General features: G+C 47.0%; 1 protein-coding gene and 1 long non-coding RNA gene across 2 annotated transcripts; one reads left to right on the top strand and one right to left on the bottom strand.

Annotated features, from left to right (window-relative positions):
- The first annotated feature begins 1,819 nt into the window (after positions 1 to 1,819).
- Positions 1,820 to 9,368, top strand: LOC138117466 (uncharacterized). Its single transcript, XR_011154652.1, has 3 exons — positions 1,820 to 1,905; positions 2,001 to 2,097; positions 9,182 to 9,368. It is a non-coding gene; the product is annotated as an uncharacterized lncRNA (long non-coding RNA).
- A 686-nt stretch (positions 9,369 to 10,054) lies between these two features.
- Positions 10,055 to 12,074, bottom strand: GPR27 (G protein-coupled receptor 27). The gene has a single exon (XM_069027802.1). The coding sequence runs from the start codon at positions 12,072 to 12,074 to the stop codon at positions 10,932 to 10,934; it is 1,143 nt and encodes a 380-aa protein (XP_068883903.1). The 3' UTR covers positions 10,055 to 10,931.
- Between the last annotated feature and the right edge of the window lie 12,800 nt (positions 12,075 to 24,874).

The raw sequence follows: 24,874 nt of genomic DNA, 5'->3' as shown, positions 1-24,874 counted from the left end.
TTTAAAACCAAACTCCAAGGCTGATCCTACCACCGTCACTAAATAGGGGGGCTCCCCAAACACCCCGTGCACCCACAAAGTCTGGGCTTGCAGAGGGGGAACACAATGGGAGTCTGGGGGTTACTTTTCTGTCCATATCTGCCCCTATAAAATAAGCTCAAAATCATGGACTTCACTTTACACAAAATCAAGAAGAAAAATAGGAGCAGTCCAAACGTGCATGTGTCCCATCTCCTGCTCCATTTTTTTTAATCAGAGCACAAAAAATGAACCATAGCAGGAAACAGTAGCCCTGCTCCTCATCTCCTGATGGCATAATTCACCAGTGACTCCACTGAAGGCAGTAATCCTGGTTTATATCATTGTCAATGAGTGGACAATTATATCTAAGGACTGCCTCAGAACTGCCAAACTGAAATCCTAGGAGAGTTTATCAGACAAGAGCAGAGCAACTTTGTAGTTGTAATTTGTGCCAATTAACTTGTGGGATTAAGCATTTATCTGGGTAATGAGAACAGCCCCAATTAAGTGAGTTCAAAGTTCACACCATCTATAGCAAGTGGAAGTTCTCATGTCCTGCAGACACTCCTGGACAGGGTATTTGGATGGTGCAGCTTTGAGAGAAGCATTATCCCATAGTTGTCCTTGGGGGGCTTCTCCACACCTTCCCTAATGATGTAGGGGAGATAAAGGCAAAACCTCACTGTCCTACATCCCCATTATATTCACTTGGCAACAATTATTACGACTCCCCTTTTAGTAATTTAATTTCCATTAATTGACACTCACAATGGAGGTTAGTTGATTTGAGAGAATCATTCTGGAAGGAAGATTAAGCTTTTTGCATCCCTGTTATTTCCTAAACTCTGCCCTAATCAATTATCTTTTCTCCCATCCTAGGGGAGATTTCCTCATCCAAGCACATGTGCAAAGTCCCTTTAATTTCTTTCTGCAGTGGAAGGGGCTGAGAGGGCACCCTCTACTTTTGCTTTACACTGATAATAGGCAAATCAGTGACCACGAGTATTTCCAAATGTGAATGGCCATGCATTCCCCCCTGCTTTTCCCTGCAGCCAGCTTTTGTCTTGAGGAGCACAGCAAATGACTCAAGATGACCCATGGAAAAGGTGGCCAGCCTCAAGCCAGCCCTGCCACAAAAAGTTTCCTGCAGCCCCTTGTGCTGCCCAGTTTGCGCCAGAATCATCCTGGAAATTATCTCAGGCCAGGGACAGTTTCCTCACCCGCCTTGGAGCAAGGGAAGGGGACAGGCCCTTGCAGGAGAAATCAGATGAGAAAACAGAACAGAACTTGTGCAGCCCTGGAACCTCCCAGGTGCACAGAAGAAGCCTCATTCCCCAGTAAATACTGCTTGTGAAGAGAGAGACTGGTTTAAACACTTCCCTTTATTCGCTCCACTTAGGAGATCTGTGCCAACATGTGTTTTAACTTTATTAATATTGCAGTAATTTCATTAATGATTAATAGAAATATGTGCATTAATTTTTAATATTATATGAATATTGATATTATAGACATGCTATAAAATAGTGTTGATACCCCACCACACTGGAGAAGTTTCCATGTTTATTGCCAGATTTTGGGTTAGCAGAGAGCCCTTGCAGGAAAGAGCACCACCACATATAGTGAGTTGCTGCCTTAATTTGATTACATACTTATTAGGAAAGGGGAAGCAAGGTGTTTGGGGTTTGAGGGTGCACAGCTGGCTGAGCCAGCACACACTTGTGAGCCTGGGGGACTTCAGGGAAGGCTCTGCTGCTGAGCACCAGAAAGCCCAGCTGAAACTCTGCTTCATCTGCATCTTCCCGCCCACAGTTCACCCCTGGGCAATTCTGCCACTTTAAAAAAAACAACGTTACGAGTCTTTGAGGAGGAGGGGACACAAAAGTAAATTATTCTGGTTGTGTGGCGGGGGGGGAACTCAAATCTGGATGGGTCTCTACAGAAAGACAGGTCACCCTAACCAAATCCTGGTTTTACAGAACCAGTAATTGAAAGGAGATTAGTTGGGTGAAGGTTACCATGGTGTTTGAGATGTTAAAAGGGAATAATGTATACCTCTATGGAGAACGTTTTAAGGTAAGAGACGTGATTATTCTTTTTATTGTTAGTTTGTAATGGTGTGGGAAATGTGTGACCCCAAAACTCTAATGTGTTTGATGATCATGTAACATTCCTCATCGAGAGGTACCTGCTAATTTTCCTCATCAGCACAACCCACCAAACCAAAGGATGATACCAGCAAGTGTGACCCCAGACTGAGGTCCTTGCCAGTGCCCCCCCCGTGCCCCAGTAGCTCTGGGATTTGTTGTTTCTGCACAGATGGATATTCAAAAGAAACAGAAGGTGCTAAGAATCCCTTGATTTAAACAAGATGTCTCAGGAATTTGATCTTGACAATGTGTAACGTGTTTTCCAGAAGGAATTAGAAAATTGCAGGAAGAGAATAGACTGCAAATGCAAGAGGATTTTGATAACAGCAAAATCAATGTGTGTTTCTCTGTTAGAAAGATATGAAATGGCAAACCAGCAGGGGTACAGTCATTAGACTAATCAATAATTCTGAGCACAGGAATGGAGATGAGTTTAATGCACATCAGCAAATCACCTATGGCTTCTCAAGGAGAGTCTTGAGTGCAGGCAGACCCAGCCCAGTGCAGAAGGACACATTCCAATGATTCGGCAGGGCAAGTGCCCCCATATGACACGTCTGCCTTGGAAGATGGTGGCAGCCTTTGGGTCACTCTGCCTGGTCATCGGGGCTGGGAAAGGCTGGATGTGAAGGGCTGAAGCTGAGTAATGCTGGTGCACTGGAGGGAGGAGGATGGATGGCAGCTTGTTTTGTGACAAGGAGTACAATGCAGGCTGACAGCAAAGTGCAGGACAGGAGGAAAGAGCAATATAACCATAGGGCACACCTGTAAACACCCCTGCAGCAGGGGTTTCCCAAAACGCTGAGTGTGAGCAGCTTAGTGGGGTGGAAAATGAAGGCATGCACAGTGTCAAAAGGACAGAAAGTCTCCTGTGCAAAACCCAATTTACCTGGCAAGTTCTGTGCATGCTAATTGTGTGCCAGGAGTGCCCAGAGCATTCCAGACTGACACTCCACTGTACCGTGGCACCAGATATCAGCGTGTTACAGGCATGTCCCTGTCCCCAGAAGTTTACAAATCTCACAGACCATATAAAGCAAGTGTCTGTGCTGTACTCAGCGAGCACCTGCATCGCTGCAGCCTGAGCTAGCCTGGGATGCAATGCTGTCCTTGCACTGCATCCCAGCACACGGTACAGGAAGGATGAGCTTTGGAGCTCTGCACTGCTCTGCTTGGGCAGTGTATCTCCTCCTGGGCTGGGAATTCCACCAGGTCTCCCAAACTCTGGTGTCGTGCCTTCGCCACAGCATTGTAACACATGGAAAGGATTCAATCTGCTCTTAAGTGTAATGTGGCTTTGTAAATCCCAAGGCTGTAATGCAGTGCAGAAGCAGACTGAAAATATGGCCTGGTTCCAGCCCAGCAAGCAGGGCTGGGTCCTCTTTATTTACTTTTTCTCTTGCCCATGTGAGTGCCCCCATGTCATTTCACACAGAGATTTGTGGCTCTATCACTGCGAATGGGCAGATGTGGCTCTTGCTGCAAGGAGTTTGCAAACCAGCAAAGCTGATATTAATTCCAGGGGTTGCAGGATTCACTCCTCCAGGTTACATGGGAGCCCAGGCAGCAGAGCACACCTCTAACCTCTTCCATGGGACCTGCCAGAAGGGCCAGCTCAGGGAAAGGCACTGAGGCAGCTGCCAACACTCTTTCCAAAAATTTCACTGCATCCTGTCAAATTAGTAGTCTTTTAATTTTTTCCTCTCCAATTTCTTTTCTCACATGGATGAAACCGTGACAGAAAGGTTCCCCATCCCTTCAAATCCAACAGCAAAACTTCCTGACGGTGGTGGCATCATAATTTCAGCTCCCTCCTCACCCTTTTATTAAACTCCCCAAAGTTGCTAACAAACCATTCACACAATGCAACAGAGCCTTCAACTACTTGGATTGGGTTTACATCAGCACTTAGGCTCAGACAGATATTGCACAAACAGTAAGAAAGAGTCTGTCTTGCTGAGAGTTTAGATCTATTGGGGAGGAAAATCATCACTGACCCCTCTGTTCCCACTGGCAGGTCTGTGGCAGGTCCTACAGAGCCCTGTTTCTGCAGGCTCCCTCATTGCCCTTCCAGGAAATACTTTGGTGATGCTCAGCCCAAACATGTCCCTCCTTTCACACCATGGCTCTACTTTACCTCTGCCTGTGATGCCGCTGGTTCCTTGGCTCGGGTGCCCATGTTCTCCCCCTGTAGTCACTGCAGCTTGGCTGAACATATTGCCTCTTCATCTGCCTTCCTCCACACCCAGATGTCTCCTGGGGCCCTGCTGGAACAGGCTCCCAGGGGCAGCTCAGCCCTGTGGGCACCCAGAGCTGGTCTCTCTGCCCCAGGGCCACTGCAGCCCTGTGGCACCCAGGGGACTGTCCCCTCGCCCTTGGCACAGCATACTGAGGGACCTGCTGTGCAGTGGGAGTGTGCATGGCCTAATGAGGGAAGGAAAGGAAAAGAAAAGGAAAAAGCCCAGTTGATTTACTTGACTATCAAGCTACTCAATGGTTTCCTTTCCATCACCCTCCTGCAAGTGCTCAGTGACAGATGGGGACAGATTGAGTGGTTCGCTGCAGTGAGGTAATATTCCACTAAATCATTCCTCTTTCTCTCACTGTCAGAAAGCACCCAGACTTCAGCCCTTCCTCTGAATCTTCCTGTGTTTCCCTCTTTAATGACAAAGCCATTTTAGCTCTACCTCTGCTAAAATTTCTGAGAGAAGCAAGCACTGCTGTTTATATGCTATGATAAAATGGGTGTTGTAAAACAGTGAGCAAAAGGAAGGAGTGAATCACCCTGAGACAGAGAGGGTTCTGGTGCCCTGATTTCTTTTTCTTGCCTGTGTGCTGAGGCTGAGCCCCAGACCCCAGCAGAGGGACCCTGGCTGGGCAGGCAGCAGGCTCCGGGCAGGTGTGCCGTGGGCAGGCGCGCAGGCTCACACTGCACGTCTCACAGATGGAGGATCCATTTATTCTCTGGATGATTTGTTCCAATGGTTAATCATCCTCACACAAACACAGAATTATTTCTTTAATGACATACCAGTAAATAACATTCAGAAACATTAGGATGGGCTTTCTCTCCACTGGGCAATCTCTTGATTTCTGCCTACTCCATGATGACTGCCTAAAATTAGCTGTGACTTCACAGCTTCCCTGTGCCCTTGCAAGACTAGCTTTGAACTTGAAAGCCTCCTACACAAAGTGCTTTGTGCTATCAACCTGGTCACGGCAGACGTGAAAAATGTGGCACTGAAGACAGTGGCCTTCCAATAAATACATCCACAGCACAGCCATGCATGACTCGGATCAAAGACAGAGTGCAAGTACTGAGGTCATTAAACATGAATAGAAATACAGAAATGCAACAGCTTGCGTGAAAGGCTGAGCTTGACTTTAAAGTTAAGTGATGAAAACTCACGTAGTTAGCGATTGTTCACCCGTGATAATGCTCTTGCCATCAGTGGTTCTGTGTGTTACACAGGTGAATAAGAATAACTAATCATTCTTGGGATAAAGCATTGAGGTGTGGGGCAGTTAATGACTTGTACCAAGTGAAAACAGGCTCAGAGATGTTCAGCATCAGCAGCTTTAGGGAAAGTCAGAGTGCCACAGATGTCAAGCTGGAAAATCAGCTCCTGATCACCAATGGATGAGTAAGGATTTAGCCCACACAAGGTCCTTCAGGAATGACATGGCATCAGAGGTCACCAGCGTAAAAGGAGGTTTGGGGTAAGATGTCCATAGGCACAGCCCCAACCCAGCATGACTTGGCACCAGCTTTTAGGAGACTATCTTCACTGATGGTCTTTCTCAGATGGCTACATTTCTTCAACACGTCACATATTTTTTAATATTCTGAAGCATAAGAACATCATAGCATGCAAAATGCTTCCTGGTTCCTATCACAATAGAGTTAATTATAGCCTGTGCAGTGTTTTGAGCAACTACAAAGGAAGCTGTGCTAAAAATGATGACTTTAGGAAACCTCTATTAGAAAACAGCCCCCCTGCCATGTTTCTAATAATTTTTTGATTTGCAGCATAACTATCTAATAAGGTTTCTGGGGTATTCTGATACTGTGTGGAATGATCCAATCTGCAGCCTGAGCTAATGAAGTGATACTTAGCATTGCATTCTGCCAATATGTGATAGTTACTCTGGAGCCACGTCCCTCAGGGTGGTTTGTTGGCAGTTCTGAGCAAGTGCAGGTGCCTCTAAAGAGCAAGGTGACTGTGCTTAATCACATGGGGTGAGTGGCAGAGGTCCAGCCAAACTCCATGCATCCTCTTCTGGGAAGAGAGGGCAAATGCCAGCTTTGCTCTCCTTTGAGCTCTGCACAATGTGTCCCAGGGCAATCCCACAGCATATGGCAGAGCAGCCTTCTGAAGATGTAGCTGTACCACATCCAGGTAAGAGTCTCAGGAAAAAACTGTTGCTATCAGACTAAGCCAAATTCCTGCCCTTTTCCTCGAGGCTACTGGCTTTGCACCATTTTGGGAGGCAGCTTTGCATCCTCTCTGCAGACTGGTATTGGAAAAGCAAATGTGACAGCATGTAGGCTACACATCCCCTGCTCATCCTCCACCTCTAGGTCTCTGAATGAGACCTTTACCCAACAACATAATTTGGCTGAAGCCAAATATTTCAGCTCCTTTCCTAGCAAACTCTTTCAAAATCTAACAGCAGAGCTACAAGCACCCCAGAGTACTGCAGGCACTGAGTGCTGTAAATCAGAGATCATCTTAGCTGCTAACTGGGATTTCAGACCAGTGTCATTTTTCAAGCTGGCCTGACATTTAAGTCTGTATTAAAAACCTCCCGTGACTTCAAGATTTTGACTGGTAACACTTGTAAGGAATGTGTTAAATACCTGGTGAGTGAGTGAAGATGCCAGCAGCAATCAAGATTTTTCCAGAGCAGCTCTCAGCACAACTGCAATCCCTCACCACAGAAATGCAGAAGCAGCATGCTGTGACCTCTGAGCCAGACTGTGAAGAATCTCTGGGGGAGATGATATTGGTATTTCCTGTAGTACTCAGCACTTGCGGTGCCCAGAATATGGGAAACTATCATGCAGCTGCCTGGAGAGGTAGAGAGAAGACTGAATGTACACTCTGGTCAAGCACAGGTTGATGGAAGAGCTGGGAGAGCCCCGCTGCTGTGCAGCCCACCAAACCTTCCAAGTACGCTGTGTTTTGGTCAGTGGGGATGGGGACGGGGGTTCAAACCATCGGAGTTTTTGCAAATGAGCCCAGGACTTGTACAAGCAGCAATAGCTTCTGATGTGGGGTAATAATTAACGCCCAGCTCTCACTGAGTCTCAGTCACTGGCCCTTCTGAGACCGAAAGCACATTGGTTTTTGCGGGATGGAGGATTTACAGCCACACCTCACAGTCCCAACAGCAGCAACCATGTCTCCCTGTGCTCATTCCATTCCCCCCAACGTTATTTCTCTCTTTTTGTTTTTTTAATCCGGAGCAGGTTTTCATCCTCCCCGACACCCCTTCTCTGATCTTGGTCAAAGCATTTAATCTCTGTGACCCACTTTCCCCATATGCAGAGTAAAGGCTGCTATGAGAACATTAATGCTGTGATTTGGAAGTGCTTTTTTTTTTTCCTTCCCCCCCCCCCCCCCCATTTTCTTATATTTTCTCAGATTTCAGAAGAAATATTTATCCCCTGGTGCTTCTCCAGCCCTTTCTAGTTTTCCCTACTTTCTTGGTGCACTCTCAGCCAGCAAAGTGGTGTTTGTTGGTGTGCTGGCACCAAGTACTCTTTAATTTTCTACCATGTCCTTGATACTTGGTTTCACATCTTTTGGAATTAAGCCCTATTGTACAACACCCATCTAAACCCCGAATTAAAGCTACTGGAGTTCCTTCTCTTTTGTACTACCACAGCCAGGACCATAATCTGACTGACATTACAAATACCTAAAGTATAAAATTAACTTCAAACATTAACTTCAAACAGCACTCATTTTGCCCTCAGAGTATATCAAAAGTCCCGAGACAGCCCTGGAAGCTGTGTGCAAGCAAAAGGCGTGGTATACAGATAATTTTTTTTTTGTATGCTTGTGCTGTAGCAAGGCTGGGTCTGGCTGCCACTGATGGGTGATAGCAAAGCACCAGTTATCTTCACCAGGTAAGAACCAAGTCACCCATCTCGTGAGGCCACCACTGAGCTGGGGGATGCCTCTGCACAGAGGATGATACTCAATACAGAAGCACTGCTTGATAAGCCAAGTCTAAATAAAACCATCAAGTCACCCAAAGGTGAGTTTTCATCCCCCGCATATACGACTGACTCTACAACTTGTGCTCAATTTTTCTAGAAGTGAAAAATCTGGTTCTTGCAGCTTTTAAGGAGGTTTTAAAATAACTATTTTCCCATCTCTGTGGTTTAAATAGAATCATAACCATACTACTTATAGCCTGGAAGAGAGAGAGGATGCCAAAATATCAGACATTTTTAATAGAGTAAAGAGAAAGAAAATATTGGCTTGGTTACCAGCAGGATTAGGAAAAAGATGGCAAAAGATCTGAGCTACAGATCACAGTTCTAGGCCCTTACTACGTAGGCAGTTTCTGAGGGAAATATGAGATATGAGAAAAGTTTCAAAAGTTGGAACCCTGCAGAAAAGACCTAAAAGTAAATCAGGGGTGTAAAGCATACTTGGAACACAATTCCCAGCAATAGCATCCATGCCTTGCCACATAGTCTTTGTAACACAGCCCTACCCCATTACTCTCCAAGACTCACTAAGCTATCATCTGATATTGCAGCTTGAAAATGTAATTAGCACTGATAACCAGCTGCTGCTGTGATCTGAAGTATGTGACAGCTTTCCTTCTGTACACAGGTGCATTTTCAAAATGCTTTAGAAATGATCTTTATGTCTCTCTTTGTTTTAAAGATACCCCATCCATGGTCCTATTTCTTAGCCCAGTTCTGGCAGCATTGGTACTGCAACTGTACCAAAAAACTCAAATTGCAACCTTCTCCTTATGCCCTGCAGGAAATGCTGCCTCTCTGGTATCCAAATCCGAGTTGAGCATGGAAAACAAGAGTTAAACCAAACCAGGAACCCCACATTTCGTTCCCTGTCTCAGTCTGAAGCTGCCACCTTTGTCCTCTTCTGATCTGCCATGTCTCTTTTGTGCTCCCTTCATAGTCACAGGACAACTATTTCTCAGATGATGTCTACCAATTTTAGACTACTCTCTACCGAAATACTTGGCAGATGTAGATTTCTTCATGTAAACTGAGGCTATATCCCTGCCATTTTGCGTGAGACTTGCTCCAGCACATGTTTGTTAAATGTTACATGATCCATCAGAAAGGGAAGCACCTCAGGGATAGCTTCCTCTGAGACAGCTAAGAAGTTGTGCCAGGATCCTGCCATCAGGTTACTGGTTAAAATACTTGCAGAGAAGTTTTTGTAGAACAACAGAGCAGGTTAAAATGCCATGCTTAATAAATGTAAGCTTCCCACTAAGAATATAGTTTATAAATGAGTATGGTATTGACCAAGCCACAGTGTTAAAAAACTGCTTTGCCAACTAAAATTAGCGATCCACAATTACACACTCTTTCCTATCATTAACAGAAGAGCAATTAGCTACAACAGAAATTTGGTTTCAGCAGACACAAAGAATTGTGCTCTTTAAACCTGTTGCCCATCATGAATTTAAGTCTTCTTAAAAATAGCTTTAGTCACTTTTATTGGTATAAACACCTAAATTGAGATCTAACAGCAAATAAGGATTGTGCTTGTCCATAATAACCTTAGCTGTGAAATCTACTCAGACACAAGACATACAACCTTCCACATACACAAGTTATTTGTCAGCAAAGCAGAATGCTGCCATTCTGAAACAATTACATACAGTAAAGGTTTTCAATATTTTATTAAAGAAAACAGTCAAAATGTACAAGTATTACCCAGGTTTGTAGATAACTTCCTATAAAGGCAGTAAAATATGAATTTCAATCTAGGTTTTAAAAACTGCTATAGTTGCTTATTTTTAAAGTTGGTATTTTAAAATCACATTTCACAAATAGTTCTGAAATATTACCAAATGAATAGTGCAACAAGAAAAATTGAAATTAGTTCTACACTGTTTGTATGTCAAGCAAAAGTTATAACTAACTGCTTCAAATACTCAAACCATTTGAGAATGAATGAACCCAACAGCTCCCACCAAAACTGACTTCTGACCACATTAGGAACATCCTCTTCATGTTCTTCACCTACTTAAAATCAAATTATAATAAAACAACACCTCTTGAGGTCATCAAAAATAACTTTAGTATAAAATTGTCTTGGCCCTTATCAAATATTACATGAGTAAAATTGTTAAGCCTTTATCAAAACAGACAGGAATAGGGAAACAAAAAAAATGTCATGGCCTTAATCCGTATCTGTTGGAATCATGTTTAGAAACGTTAGAAGCAAGACCAGAAACTCGGAGCCCTGTTTTGTTTTTAAAAACCACACAATCACAAAGAAAAAAACAGCTTCTTACTGCCTAAGGTTTGGGGGTGTTCTGCTCAAGTACCTGTTCCCATAGACAGCAATCTGTTATGTTCTGAAGAGAGCATACGCAAAATATAGAAAAATAAATAAAATAGCTTCTTACAGCCTAAGGTTTGGGTGCTGGGTGGTGGTTTAGTATGTCCCCCACAGGTCACACTCTCTTGAGCTCATATGCAGAAACATGGAAATTTATATCCATCTTTCTTTTTTTAGAAAGAGAAAAGCCCCCCTACATCCCAAAGCTCTTGAGATCGCAAAGGATGGTGCCCTGGGTGCTCTGGATGCTTTGGCAGCATGGGAAGTGGGCTCGGAGACAGACCCTGAGCTCCTTGTTGAAGATGAAGCAGAGGATCGGGTTGACCCCTGCCTGAGCAAACGTCATCCAGACGGAGGTGGTCAGGTACACCTGGGGGATGGAGCTGGCCTTAATGAAGACCCGCAGGTAGCAGGCCACAATGTAGGGGGACCAGAGCAGCAGGAAGAGCAAGGTGATCATGTAGAACATCTTGCAGAGCCTTTTCTCCATCTTAAACTCCTCCAGCACCAGCAGCCTCTTGATCTGGCTGTGGGTAGCCTGCCTTATGCCCACAAGGGTGGGCGGCGTGGGCCCCCTGCCAAAGCCAGCCGTCCAGTTCGCAGCCGCTTGGCCGGTGGCTCCCGGCCCGTGGAAGGTCCAGTTCTGGCTGATGGCCGGTACCAGCTGGGCCGGCTTCATCTTGCGGTGGCCATGGATGAAGAAGAGCAGCTTGATGTAGACCAGGTGGGTGGCGGCAATGACTGCCGCCAGCATGAGCATGAAGCCCAGCGTGTCATTGGCCTTGACGTAGCGGTGCTCAAAGATGCACTGTTCCTCCTCCCGGATGAATTTGTAGGTGCCCACGTCAAAGACGGGGGGAAAGGCCATGGCCATGGAGAGGGTCCACACCATGCACACCACAGCCAGGCAGGTCCAGCCTGTCATGCGCTTGGCGTAGAAGCGGTGGTGGGCGATGGCCATGTAGCGTGTGACCCCCACGCAGAAGAGCAGGAAGGCGGCGTGGAAGCAGAAGAGCACGGCCAGGAAGGCCAGCACCTTGCAACTGAGGGGCCCGTGGGGCCAGGCGGCCCCGCTGCGCACCGACAGCATGACGAAGGGGAAGCAGGCGAGCGAGCGGAGCCCGTCGGCCAGGCAGAGGTCCAGCAGCAGGTAGTAGGGCGCGCGGTGCAGGTGCCGGTCCTTGAGGATGAGCCAGGCGAAGAGCACGTTGCCGGCCAGGCTGACGCAGAGGATCAGCCCCAGCGTGGCGAGCTTCAGCCCGGAGGCGCTCAGCAGGCCGCCGGCGCTGGGCAGGTGCGGGCTGCTGCTGCTCCCCAGCTCGCTGCTGTTCGCCATCGGGTCCTTCCTCCTCCTCCTCCACTCCTCCTCCTCCGCGCGGGCAGGGCCGGGGGCTTAGGGCCGGGGGCTCAGCGCCGCGGCAGCGCGCCGGGGCCGAGGGCCGCGCCGCCCGGCGCCCCCATGCCCGCAGCCGCCGCCGCGCTGCCGCCGCCGCCGCCCCGGCCGCCCCGGCGAGGCGGGGCGCTGCCGCCGCGCTCCCCGCGGGCCATGCGGCTCCCGCGCCCGCGCTAGCTCCGCGCCCGCCGCCGCCGCCGCCCCGGGGGCATCGGGGATGCGCTGGGGGGGATAGGGGGCGCGGAGCGCAGCGGAGCCTCCCCTTACCGCCGGCAGCTGCTCCTCCGCGCCGGGCGAGGGGCCGACCGAGCCTGCGCACAGCGGCGGCGGCGGCTCTGCCCAGCTCCCGCCGAGGACAATGGGGTAAATCCCCCTCCCTCTCTCCCTCCTTTTTCCCTTCCCTCCTCCTCCTGCTGCTCCTCCGTCCCTCCGCCCACGCCTCCGCCCCCCGCGCAGCCCGGCCCCTGCGGAGCGCGGGGCTGAGCCAGGCGCGCAGCGGCGCGGAGCGGCGCGGAGGTCCCGCTGCCGCAGCGGGGATGGGAGCGGGGCTGGGCTGGGTGGAGCGGAGCCGTCCGCAGCCGGACCCCCGGCCCCCGCCCTTCTCCTGCCGGGGGCGAGTGCTGGGAGGGGGCTCGGGGGCAGCCTCGGGGTGCGGTGCGGTGCGGTGCGGTGCGGTGCGGTGGGGTGAGGTGAGGTGAGGTGTCCGGTCGCAGCGGCCGTCTCGGGGATCCCCTGCATCCCCTTCTGGCGGCGCAGGGGAGGGTGATGCTGTTCACAGCTGATGGAGACAGTGTATCTGGGCATAAGACAGGTGTGTATGTGCCCCTGTACACACGTCTTGGTACCTTTGGCATATGTATTGGTTCAGGACAGCCACACATTAGTGATACACCCGTGTTATAGTCACCAGTGTGCTTCTGCTAGATTTGGGCGTGCTAAATGGCCATTTAACTTCCTGCTCACAAGGGAGGCAAGTCCAGCAGCACCTGTTGCAGTGCAGCATCCGGGTGTGGTGTCCCTTGCTGGGCAGGGGGGTTTGCAGGGGAAGGAGGCTTACAGCAAGCTTGCAATGCAAATGTTTCAGTGTGAGCATCAAAGAAAAAGTGCCTCTGCAAGTCAGGAGCCTGACATCTGGGTTCCTAGTGGAACCTGTCATTTGGGGTCTGACTAGGGTTCCTAAGAAGGTCAGACAGGACGCTCTCCATGCTTCTGTGTTGTTCAGGGGCTTACCAGTTCCCAGGCTCAGTTACAAAGGACCCACGGAGGGCTGGGCAGGTTTTGTGAGCTGGATAAACTACATTTGACCCGACCAGCATAGAGCACCTGCTGATGCACCTGTGCTGCTGGTGCAAGTTTATAATGGGCAGTTTAATGTAGGCCAGTGAGACACAGATCCGTGTCCTCTCTTTCCCTCTTTGCCATCCTTGTGTATGTAGGGCAAGGCCTCTCTGCGTGCCTTGTAAGGCATGCACCAACGCACGGCCCTGGGCTCACTGGAGATGCTAATGCAATTATCGTACTATTACTGAGTTTCCTTCATGGCCTCTTGTGAAGGACACGTCTGAAATCCTTTTTGAGCATTCTATTAAAAGCCATCAGTAAATTCAGCGTTATTCCAGAAACTGTAGCAATTAAATCATCTGCATCAGCCCCAAAAGCGAAAGTTGGTGGAGCATCTTTCGGGCAGATCTTTCTGGCTGGTTTCAGAAAGTCCCTCTGCATGTAGCAGGCACCAGGCTCTGACCCTGATCATGCCACCAGACGTCCAGAGCAGCTCTCCTGAACTCCTGGCACTTTAACAGTGGTGAACCAAAGCTAGACTTTGGCCGAAAGATGTGTTGAGGGAAATCTGCATCACACAGGACTTCATTTGCCCCTGGATCTTGTTTATGTCCGTTATTTGTTGCAGTGTTAGGAGACCAAAGAAATCCTGAGAGGGGGGAAAAAAATAGGTGGTAGATAATTGAGGCTGCTTTTTTCTTCCTACCAGTGCATCTGAGCTGTTTTCAGTTGTTAGGTTTCTCATTTGCACCGAAGTTTTACTGTGACAGAGAATTGCCCACGGGTTGTTCAGTTCTTTGTGCAATTTTCCAGGCGTTTCTCACATTCATGCAGTGACTCGAGTGCCGGGTTCGCGGTGTCCCCTCGGCAGCCCTGGCACCTCTGTCAGAAGCGGTGCCTTTGTGGAGGAGCCGGGACACCGCGTATGTCGCTGGCCCCCGGTGCCGCACAGGACTGCGTGAACAGGCTCCGCCACGGCAGGCTGCCAGGAGCCAAAGTGCTTTGCCAAACAGGAGTAGGAGGATCGGTTGTCCTTGGGGGCATGTGGCTTTTCAGAGGAGACCTTATGGCCCGCGTTAGCTCTGTGATCTCTGCCATCAAGTGAACAAAAGGGAATAACGCACCTGCTTCCCTCCTCCGCTCCTGCGGGAAGGGTTTCTCCTCTCCCTGAACGCTCGCCAGCGCAGCTGAGCTGGCTCAGGAGCTGCCGTAATTCACTGCTATCTTGCCAGGCCAGCAGCAAATTGCTAGCTCATCTTTCTTCCACCTGTAGCGAGAAGAGAGCCGGCAGGGAATGGTGTTTCATCCATTTTCCCAGGGCTGCTTCCCTGATGAGGCTGTTATATAGTGCTATAGGAGGTGTGAGCCTAGAATTTGGCTGACTGAGAGATGTGACACTAAAGGGACAGCCAGAAGGAATGCAGAAAATACGGGGCAGGTGGGGGGTTAACAGTCTTTATATGAGCAGGCTCCTCGCCTCCCAAAGGGGCTGACCTGGCATTAGACCCACCAGGATAACTCCCTGTGTTAATTACATCCTGCCAGGAGAAGAGCCCTCTCTGCCCCACCTGGATGGCCCCATACAGGCAAGCCAGCACCTCAGGCTGCTTCATGTCTTGTTTGCATCCGACCCATCAACTTCAAACAAGTTCCTCATCCAGACTCAGTCTCAGGGTGGACATTAAGACAGTGCCAGATTTACAGCATTTGACTAAAAAACAGAAATAGGGTATTTTGTAACCCCTTTGCTGTTGCAGAGGTGCTCAAGGAGCTCTTCCCACCTGCAGGGACTGTGGTGCCTAGGGAAGTGTCAACCGCTGAGAGTTAAAAGGAGCAGCAGGGACTGCCCCCGTATACACATGGCAAAGCCTTCACCTTCAGTGCTGCTTGGCTCTGCCAGGTGTCCAGCCCCCAGGTGAGCAGGGACACCTCTGTGCATGGGTGTACCCCTGGACACTGACACACAGAGCCCCTGCCTCCAGTGCCCTGGCAGGGGCTGGAAACACTGTGTGTCCATTGATTTGAGCACAGCCAGACAAAAGCCAGACCCATCACAGCAGTCGTGGGGAACAGGTAATTCCCAGAGATTGTAATGAGAGCGTTAAGCTATTTTCCTTTCTCCCTTCAATCACTTTCACAAAATGAGTTAAATGAAGAGCTGTTCTCTGCTTACAAAATGGTGCTGCACAAGCTAGATGGATTCCTCTGACCTTCCAGTGTGCTTTACTTGAATTGGCTGCCTCTTCATGTTCTCCTCTCACTGCCTTGAATGGGAAAGACAGCTGAAATAGCGACTCTTACAGCAAATACTGTGACATACTGCCTTCTTTCTATCAGTCACTGGTATACTTCCTGAATCCTTATCTATTTATTATTGGAGGCTTTGTTTGTGTTCCTGTGGCTGGGAGCTCTGCATAGTGTTTCTGGAAAGAGAAGTGTCCTGTACCCCTGTAATAGTGTAGCAGAAATCAGTGTTGTCCCTGGTGTGATGTAAGGGAAGAAGCAGGAAATGTCTGGACATGCCTGAAGGACAATCCCAGAGCTCCACCATGGCTGACACACCACAGGGAAGCAGGACAGGTGAGAGCAGTTAGCCAAAGCCATTTTGCTGTCACAGATAATTCAGGCAAGGAAAAGTCTTTGGGCTTTGCAATCAAGGAGGTGGAAAGGTCAGTCTGGAGCAAAAAGGGAGAACAGAGACTTGAGCTGAAGCTGGCACAAAAGGATTAAAGGTCCTCCTTCCCAGCTTCCTGTAATTCCCAGAAAGCTCTCTGGATGACACTCATTATTTGTGTTATCTTTGCGCCTAGTGGAGTGAGTCAGGGACCAGGGTGCTACACAAGAAAAACAAAAAGCTTTCCTTTTTGCCAAGGAAACTTAAAATCCAACAGTGCCATGGTAGAGAGAGCTGATATGAACCCTAGAGAAGGGGGAGAATGAGCAAACCAGGAGGTTGCAGCCTAGGGAATGGCATCGGCTTAACGGTGGCTATCAGTCATCCCTGGAAGGGGAGGAGGGAGTGCCAGGAGCTAATGAGGCAGTTTTGTGGGTGTTTACAAGGATCATGATAATACTTTGTGGCAATGACAGAACAGAAGATGACACATTAAGGTAATGTTTGGGCACTGGGTAATGTGAAAACAGCGTGAGAAGATTAAAATCTGCAAAATTTACAGTACTACCCAAAATAACTGCTCTGCACAGGAGCCATGCTTGCCCTCTGTAATCAGGGCACAGCCATGGTACTTGCCAGTGAAATGAAGACAGATTTGAAATGATGCTGGAAAACCTCCACCCTGCCTCTTGCTTGCAGAGGATCCAGATGTCAGCTTGGGGATGGGGCACTGGGCACTGCCATCAGGCTGGGAAGGGCTTGGGCCAGCAGAGCCCAGATCTGTGCTCAGCAAAACACTAATGGGGGATTTTAGATGTGGTTTTGTTCACATAATTATTAGCACAGTAGTGCAAAATGTACAAATGACACCAGAGTGGATGGGACTATTAATGTCACTGTTGAGTCCTGATTTCCTGGATGGCAGCGGAGGACTGCAGGCGAACAGTCACAGAGCTGCATCTCTGTGACAGAGGGGTATCTGACAGCTAGCGATCACATTTTTAAAGGGCTTATTCCTGGCTGTTTAATACTTCATATGCTCTCTTGGGGGGGAGGAGGGAAGAACGGAGGCGTATATTTGGCACAGCAGGGAAGTGGACTCGGGTCTTTTCCATCCCTTAGTGCTGTGCTGTTGCAGGGGGAGAGAAAGCCTCCTTCCACAGCAGTACTAATCCTCCTCCACAGCAAGATGAACGTTTTGAACTTGAACAACTCCTCTCATTTTTCCCCCATGTGATTGTGAGTCAGGCTGAGCTTCTCTATTCTTCTCCATAATTGAGTAGGAGATTATTTTGACTGGAAATAACCAGACACAGGTATCATCGCTGTGAAAGCCTCCATGCATGCCACTTGCTAAAAGTTCTGTAGCCTGCAAAGGGACCTGGTCTTTAAAGGCTTTGCTCAATGGAGAGGGAAGAAAAGCAGAGGGGAAGAATAGCTCCTTCCTGCTTACTTCTATCACTGTCTCTGCTAAACTTAACCTGCTGAATTGTTGGTGACACGCTGTTCTTCAGAAGCAGCTCCTTTGTGGAAGACCTCCCCTGTGACATGGGGAATAGCTGCTGTGAGACAGGAAATGTCCCTGACATGATGGCTTTCTACAGGAGCTCATAGCTGCTATCCAGTCCCATGGACATGCCGAGAAAGTTATGAAAAGCCATTCCTTTAAAATCTCCCCAGGCACAGATTTTCCTGTCTTTCTCTTCCTGTATCTGTAGTTGTCTTTCATGGGATGCAGGCCAGCTGCTTGGGTTGCATTCCCACCCTTCTGTCCTAGACACAGTGAGTGATGGCAGAGTGCAGGGCAAGGGAGAAGCAGATGCAATGTATGTCTGTGTCAGGGCACATGGCTTCCTCTGCTGCCATGGCAGGGGATGCTGCCAGATGCTGGTTCTGGCTCTTGGTGGGTACCAGGGAGGCAGGGCTGAGTTTTAGCTACATACACTCCTACCAGCAAAGCCAGACACTAAGGAGCATTTCACAAGATCAGGCTTTCTCCAGTTTATACATAAGTGGGATTGCTTCAGGCTATTGAACCAGCCTGCTGCAGACTAGCCAAGCCCAGAAGTTTTATCTGTGTTGTAGCAAACTCAAGCCACTGCTGTTCTGCTTGTGCATCTAATGTCTCAGCTGCTTGCTGAGGTGCTAATGAGCTTTTGGGGATACATGGGTGCTATAAACTCCTTAGGCCAGAGATAAGCAGCTTATTGCCTTTAGGAGCACTGCCAGCCCTTGGCTCTGCTGCTGCGGTGCTTCTCGGGCCCAAGTTCTTCGTTAGCAGGAAGGGCTGTAAAGTCTTGAAATAAGTGTGTTCCTAACATGCACATGTGTGCATGTGCATGCTGCAGCCATCTCCACAGGGTGAGGTAAAACCAGGCAGTGGGACAAGCAGGCAACAACAGGCTTTACATACTGTTGTCACGTCTCCCTGCGTGTGACTTCAGCCCTCACAAAGCACATTCCCTGCACTGAGGCTGTGCTGTCTCATCAGTACAGGATGAATCCACCACCCTCATCACAGCGAAATGGCCTTTTGCACCCAACAGGAAATTCACCATGGACAGTGTGGGCAGCTTCAGAACAAAAGGGGGCTCTGTTGGTCATGAGCCAACCATTGCTATCCTCTCTTTGCTTTTGGATAGAACTACTCTGAATGCCTGTCTAGAAAATTCACTGGGTAAAAAAAAAATTGAGGTAATGCACAACTGAAAGTTCACTTGCAAAGTCACCGTAAAGGCAAGCTTTTATTTCCTTCATAGGAATTGAGCCCTTGCTGTTCTTCACTTGTTGTCTGCACTGTCTACCATCAAAAGCAATCCCATTGCAACTGGCCAACAGGCTGAGGTTACTATTCCTACTAAATGCTAGAGAGAGCCTTCAAATCAAATCTGCTTGGCTAGTCAAACCATCTCCATCCTTATTGTGTATTTTACTTTTTTCCTCCCCTTTTACCCAGGTATAAATTAGCCAAACAGCTCTCTTTCAAGGTATAACTAGGAGCAGAATTTGGTATGCAACTCTCAAATTTTTATTCAGTTGCTCTTCTTGGAGCAGCTTTGGAATTAATCTAGTCATCAGGGAGAGTTATTTGAGGTGCTGGAAGTACCTTCTGATACCATCTTTTAATTTGAGTAGATAAAATCTGAAATCTGATTTCTTTGCTGTTCCATTGTCCTTATATGTTACCTTTCCTGTTGGTTTACACTGTGCACAGTCTAGATGAAGCCGGAACTACTCCCTTATTCCGGCACTCTGTGCAAATGGATATCCCCTCCTTGCCTACAGCCCCTTCCCCCCACAGCTGGTGGAAACGAAAGGATGAGCAATGTAAAACCTTCGGTGTGACTAAAACTGTGAGATTTAACTGTACCAGGGAGTCCATGAACACTGCTTGAATGCTAAATTCATAGTTAAATGGGTGTTGTCTGTTGAGATAACGCCCTTGCTGGGGTGTTGGAGTGGGATGATGATCTGGCAGTGTGTTCCTGTGACCACGAGCAGCAGTTCTGAGGACAGCTCAAGGTTCTCCACCACCGCTGCTGGAGCAGCACAGAAAGTTCAGTGCCATGCCTGGAATTCAAATCCAGCCATCACCAGATTCATGCTCATGGGCTGAAAGTCACTAACTGGCCCTTCTGTATTTAAATCACTTCTTCAACAAGGGCATTCCCTTGTCATTTCATTTAACTTTGAACTATAGGAATAGCACATTAAAAGGTTTTGCAGTTTTAAAGTGTTGGTGGGTCTCAACCAACTCTGTGGGCTAAGTAAAGCATGAGAAACATTTTTCACCAGACTATCCTATCAACTAAGCTTTTAAGGCAGAATGAATGATGAAAAGGAAAACATTATTTTAATAGTGCTTTCTCTCTGGTAAAAGGTCTTGCTAACTTTTTGAAGCAGAGCTTGGAATAACAGATGAAAACTGTCAGAAAAGCTGTGATGTACTTTGGAGCTCAGTGAAAATTGTGACCAAAATCTGAGTCTGCCCAAACCCTGAATTATATACCAAAATGCCCCAGGATTCCTTGGCTCATCATACAAGTTGTTAAGGGTAAGAGCTTATTTGTTTGGGGTTGGGTTTATTCTTAGGCGTTCCTTTTGCGCAGAGGTTTTCTTTGGAAGGGCTGGGTTGTTTCATTTTTTATTTATTTGGCCTTTTGCCCTTGCATTTTATCTAACTTTATTTTACTTCAGTGATGCAGGACTGATGAGGAAAAACCTCCCAGAGCTGTGTTAAACCTGAGATCTTCATACCTGAGAGAAGGATTCCACATTTTTTGAGATCTTGAAAACATTTTTGGGGATTAAATAAAAACAAAGCTTAGGGGAAAAAAAGGACACTGGTTACATGCATAGCACAAAAGCCTTGTAGAAAGCCTCTGGATGCCACTGGCATGCCAATTGATATACCTTTGCAATAAGGACATGGTGACTGGGAAGATCATGGAGAGCTGTATGAATTCTATCTGTGCGATGTGTGAGCTCAGCCTGGGGAACAAACCTCATCTGCCAAGTTCTGTAGGGCCATTTCCAGCTTTTCTCCTCGAAGGAGAGGCTCTGCTACCAATGAATAAAGTGGGAATTTTGACATTGATTTCAAAGGAAGCTAAATTGAGCTCCATGAAAAGGGAGCACTAGCACGCAGTGCTGCTCTTCATTTTTTCTTATTAATGTGACTAATTAAATGTTTGTATTTTTTAAGCACTAACTGTTTTTTTGATGGTCGTTTAGAGACTTTGAGAAAGTCAATAATTTTGATGAAATAGGACTGTAGACTCTAGAACAAAGTCCACATGGAATCCGTGATGTTGCTAGGATACAGCTATTAGTATTTTCAGTGGCTGGGTTATTTTTTGGTGTGTTGTTTTTTTTTTTTTTTAATAGAGTTGGCCTAACCTCTTACAAATAGTAGAAGAATTTGTGACTGCCTGATCCCTTACATGATGCTCCCTCAGTTTACCTTAATGAAGCCAAACTTGACCCTTTAATTTCAGCCGCTTTTTTGTGTGAAGCAGAAACACAAAGAGCAATTTTGACCCAAATCTTGTTGGGGTTTTTTTAATGGATGCACAGGATTTTCTCCCTGTGGGTGTTCCATTGCTGAAGTCAGTCTCCCTCTAGTGGTTTATTTCCGGAGGGGGCCTTTGCTTTGCTGCCTTGGACAGGTACCAAATGTGATGGCATGATGCCGAAAGTGGAATGACCCCTATGAGCTGAACCATAGAGCAGCGAGCTCGTACAAAAATATTATGTCCTGTAATTTTTACATGTTAGAATGTACTTATTTTTTACAATATCCATAGTAGTGGGGGGTTTCTATCCCAGGCTCACTCTGCAGTCCAGGCTAACGTGGTTTGTGCAGTGTAGGATGTGACTCTTGCACATTGTTTCCTTCAGCTGTACACTGGAAGCCTATAAAAAAAAAGATCAGTATTTAAGCTCATGTTCCACATCAAAGCCAATGCCAGATGTGGTGCCAATAACATTATAACACAGAATGGCATTGAGGACAGTGCTATTTTGGGATCCTCATGTCTGGGGAAGCAATATCTAAGTGAAACACTCTGCAGATATTTTACCGGAAAATCAGGAAAAGCAAGATATTTGGAGTTTGTTTCCAACATATAACTTAACTTTGAGGTCTGTCAGGTTTCTTGCATTTATGTGCCTGACCTCACCTTTGCTGGGCATCTCTTTAGCACCTCAGAGAGTCCCAGTGCTTTCCAAGGGTGGGGAACAGGGAAGGATGAAAGCAGAAGCCCAATATCCAAAGCTAGGTAAGAAATTCCAGTCTCCTAATACCTGATGCATAGATTGGGCTAAGCCAGTTCAGCTCCCCAAGGATGACTAGGTAAAGAAATAAAGATCTAATCTAAAGCATGATGAAGTGAATCTATGCCCTTATTTAACTGTAGAGGGTTTTGGATGAGGCTCAGCCTTCCTTCACAAGTGGTGGTAACCAGAGAGAGCTGTGATTCTGGAATGCATCAAGGATCCTGGAAAGACTGATGTCTTTCCAACTTGGACACTAACTTGAAGTAGGTATTGCCTTCTTCATGCTCATATCTGGCAGAATTCCATCCTGTGATTTGCTTTTAATATACCAAAAGAGTTATTGGACCCATTTTTTCCTTTATTAACTGTATTTTTAAAACCTGGAGAAATCTAGGATCACCTGCCCCAGAAGTTAGCAAGCTCCCATTCCATTTTCACAGGAGATCATGAGATGCCATCGCCTTCCCATGAAGCATTTTACAGAATGTTCAGTTATGTAACAACTTTAAGGGTATGGTTTTACTTTTGTTTGCCTTTTACTTAATGCTCAGCTTCTATTGGGCAATCAGGAATCTTGGTCCCTTGGGAGATGTTAAACCACCTTCCTTTGGATGCTGCTCTGTAAAATCTGCACAGTGGTTTCCATGAGAGTGATTTTGGAGCCAATTTTGTATTTCATTTTTGTTTTCCCTCTTCAGGATCAAGTTTCTACACAATGTCCTGGCCAAAGATGACTTGGTTTTAGTTTATAACTTGAGCAAGAACTATTCCATTTATTTTTAGTTATATTAAAAAAAAAAAAAAAAAGCATTTGCTCCTAGGATGTAGACAAAGTTCCTGTACTTTTTAACAGCTCCACAGCTAAAAAGGCAGAGGTACAAATTTAGTATGCACATGTCCTTTCTGAGATTTGTTCTGCCATCAGTCACCAACAGTAAGTTAATAGGATTCCTGTGTTTACAAGGACACTTATGAGATGCCCACCACCACATGAACTGGCTTTACTTTTATGTAATTGTATTGATATTTTTTTAGACTTTCAAAATGCATCTGTAGGAATTTTTTTTAGTAAGGGAGGAAAGGATCTGGTTGAACTTCACTTCCTTTTGGACTAGTGAATGGTTATGTCAGTTTTAGAAGCCGAGGAAAGGTTCCCCTGCTTGTTTGACTTGGGCAGGTTCATGTATTTGAAGGAAGGCTTCTCTGGGAGCTTGCAGGCACCAGCTGCTTGAGGAGCCTCTCCTGTGGAGCAGGTTCTGTGTGGAAAACCTGTCCCAGGCAAGACTGGACACAAGCCTGTCAGAAAAACAGGGGCAGTGAGCCAGGTTGTTTTTAACAAAACAAAATTATGCAATATCATTTAGTTCTGACATGTTCCCAATATGCAGCAAATGAAGAACTCACTAAATACAGTATATCTCTGGCCATATCATTTGAATAAAACTTGTTTCCATGACAACCTCTGCTTAACAGCTTGGCTGATACAAAATCATTCCTAGATGAGGGAGCTTTTGCCAAAAGCATTGGGATTCAACACTTTAATATCGTGTTTTAGGGTTTAAAAAACATTTATTTAAGCCTCCGGAAGCAAATATCAACTAAAATCCCTTCATCCTCACCTCTGCTTCGGCTCTCAGTTGATCAGTTTATCTTCCTGGGAACCTCTCAGAAACAGCTCCTGTGTTACTTAATATGCTTCTGAAGTCCCAGGCAGTGTTTCAAGAGCAAGTGATCGTGACACCAGCGTTTGGTAGAGAAATTACATTTCATGGCTGTTGGCTCAGGCTGTGAGGCAGCAGCAGCAGCAGCTGGGCACAGCAGCCGAGGCTTGTGCTCCAGCCATCCCTCAAGTTCAGGAAGGTTTATGTTCCAAACAGCTCTGCCACAGAGTGAAAAAAGAGGAGCTTCAGCTGGAGAGAGGTCTAGCTAAGGTTTCACACCATTCATTTTGTGTCAGGAGCACTGAACAAACCCAGGTTATCTCTTAGATGTTTTTTAAGGTGTGGTACCTGTCGCCTCAGACAGCTGTGGAACACTTCCAGGGTGGAAATGCACTGTGACTGCTCGTATGGTGCTTCTTCCCTTCCTCCCTTCCAGGTGCTACACTGTATTAGAATATAGCTAAAATAAGCCTAATGCTTTCCTAATATTTCTCATGTACACAGGCATTGCAGTTGCCACAGTGATGGTGCACAACTGTCAGCTGGGGAAAGGAAGGTCCTGATGGTTTTAAGAGGCATTCTGCCTCCTCAAAATACCATTGTATTGTAGCAGGGGGATTTCCTGCACCAGCTGGGAGCAGGGGCTACACCAAAATCTACTGGAACAGGCAAATAATGTTTCAAGCATATGTAATGTACCCATTGCTGTCAAGATTTTGGGATCAGCAAGGATTGTAAGGGTAGGGATTTAAATCTCAAACCACAGAAAGAGGTATGAAGTATTCATTGTTTCTTCTGGCTAAAATGTGCCTTCTTCAGCTCTAATTCGCCCCAGCATGGGCCTTTGAGTGGCAAAAAGGTTCAGGTGCCTGAAACTGGGTGCAGACAAGCAGTGCTAGGACCACATAATATAGGGCAGAGCAGTATTCCCCACTCCAGTTTGTTGGGGTTTTTTTCTCCCCAGTGTTACCTGGGAAAATTTTGGCTGTTAGCTATTGGAAATGAGCTGAGCTAATCCACCAGCTGACTCCTGCTCTCCACCCCACAGTCCTGCTTTGTAAGACCTTAGCAGAAAACTAGCAGTTTACCTGGGGAGCCCTGCAAGGAAAAGAAAGATGTGGCTGGAAGGAGGTGTGAGGAATGGAGCCAGAAGCCTCTTCTGTGCTGGTGAGCTTTAAGCGACTCATCTCTGCACCATCTTGTAGCACAGGGCTGCACTGTAGCACAGTTTGTTTCTGGTAAAGCTGCTTGAGAAGGTATAAGAGCACAGGAGGCATCACCAGGGTTTCCTTAAAAAGAAACCTTCCAAATATATAGCAATCGTTGATAAAATACATTTTTAATTCAAGTCCTATAAATACCTCTCTGAAAGCAGTAATAACTTCCTGGGATTTTTAATCTCTGAAATG

This window comes from Aphelocoma coerulescens, chromosome 12, assembly GCF_041296385.1.
Source record: "Aphelocoma coerulescens isolate FSJ_1873_10779 chromosome 12, UR_Acoe_1.0, whole genome shotgun sequence".
Taxonomy (NCBI): Eukaryota; Metazoa; Chordata; class Aves; order Passeriformes; family Corvidae; genus Aphelocoma; species Aphelocoma coerulescens.
The sequence above is the reverse complement of the archived record's forward strand: the minus strand, read 5'-3'. Positions and strand labels throughout refer to the sequence as shown.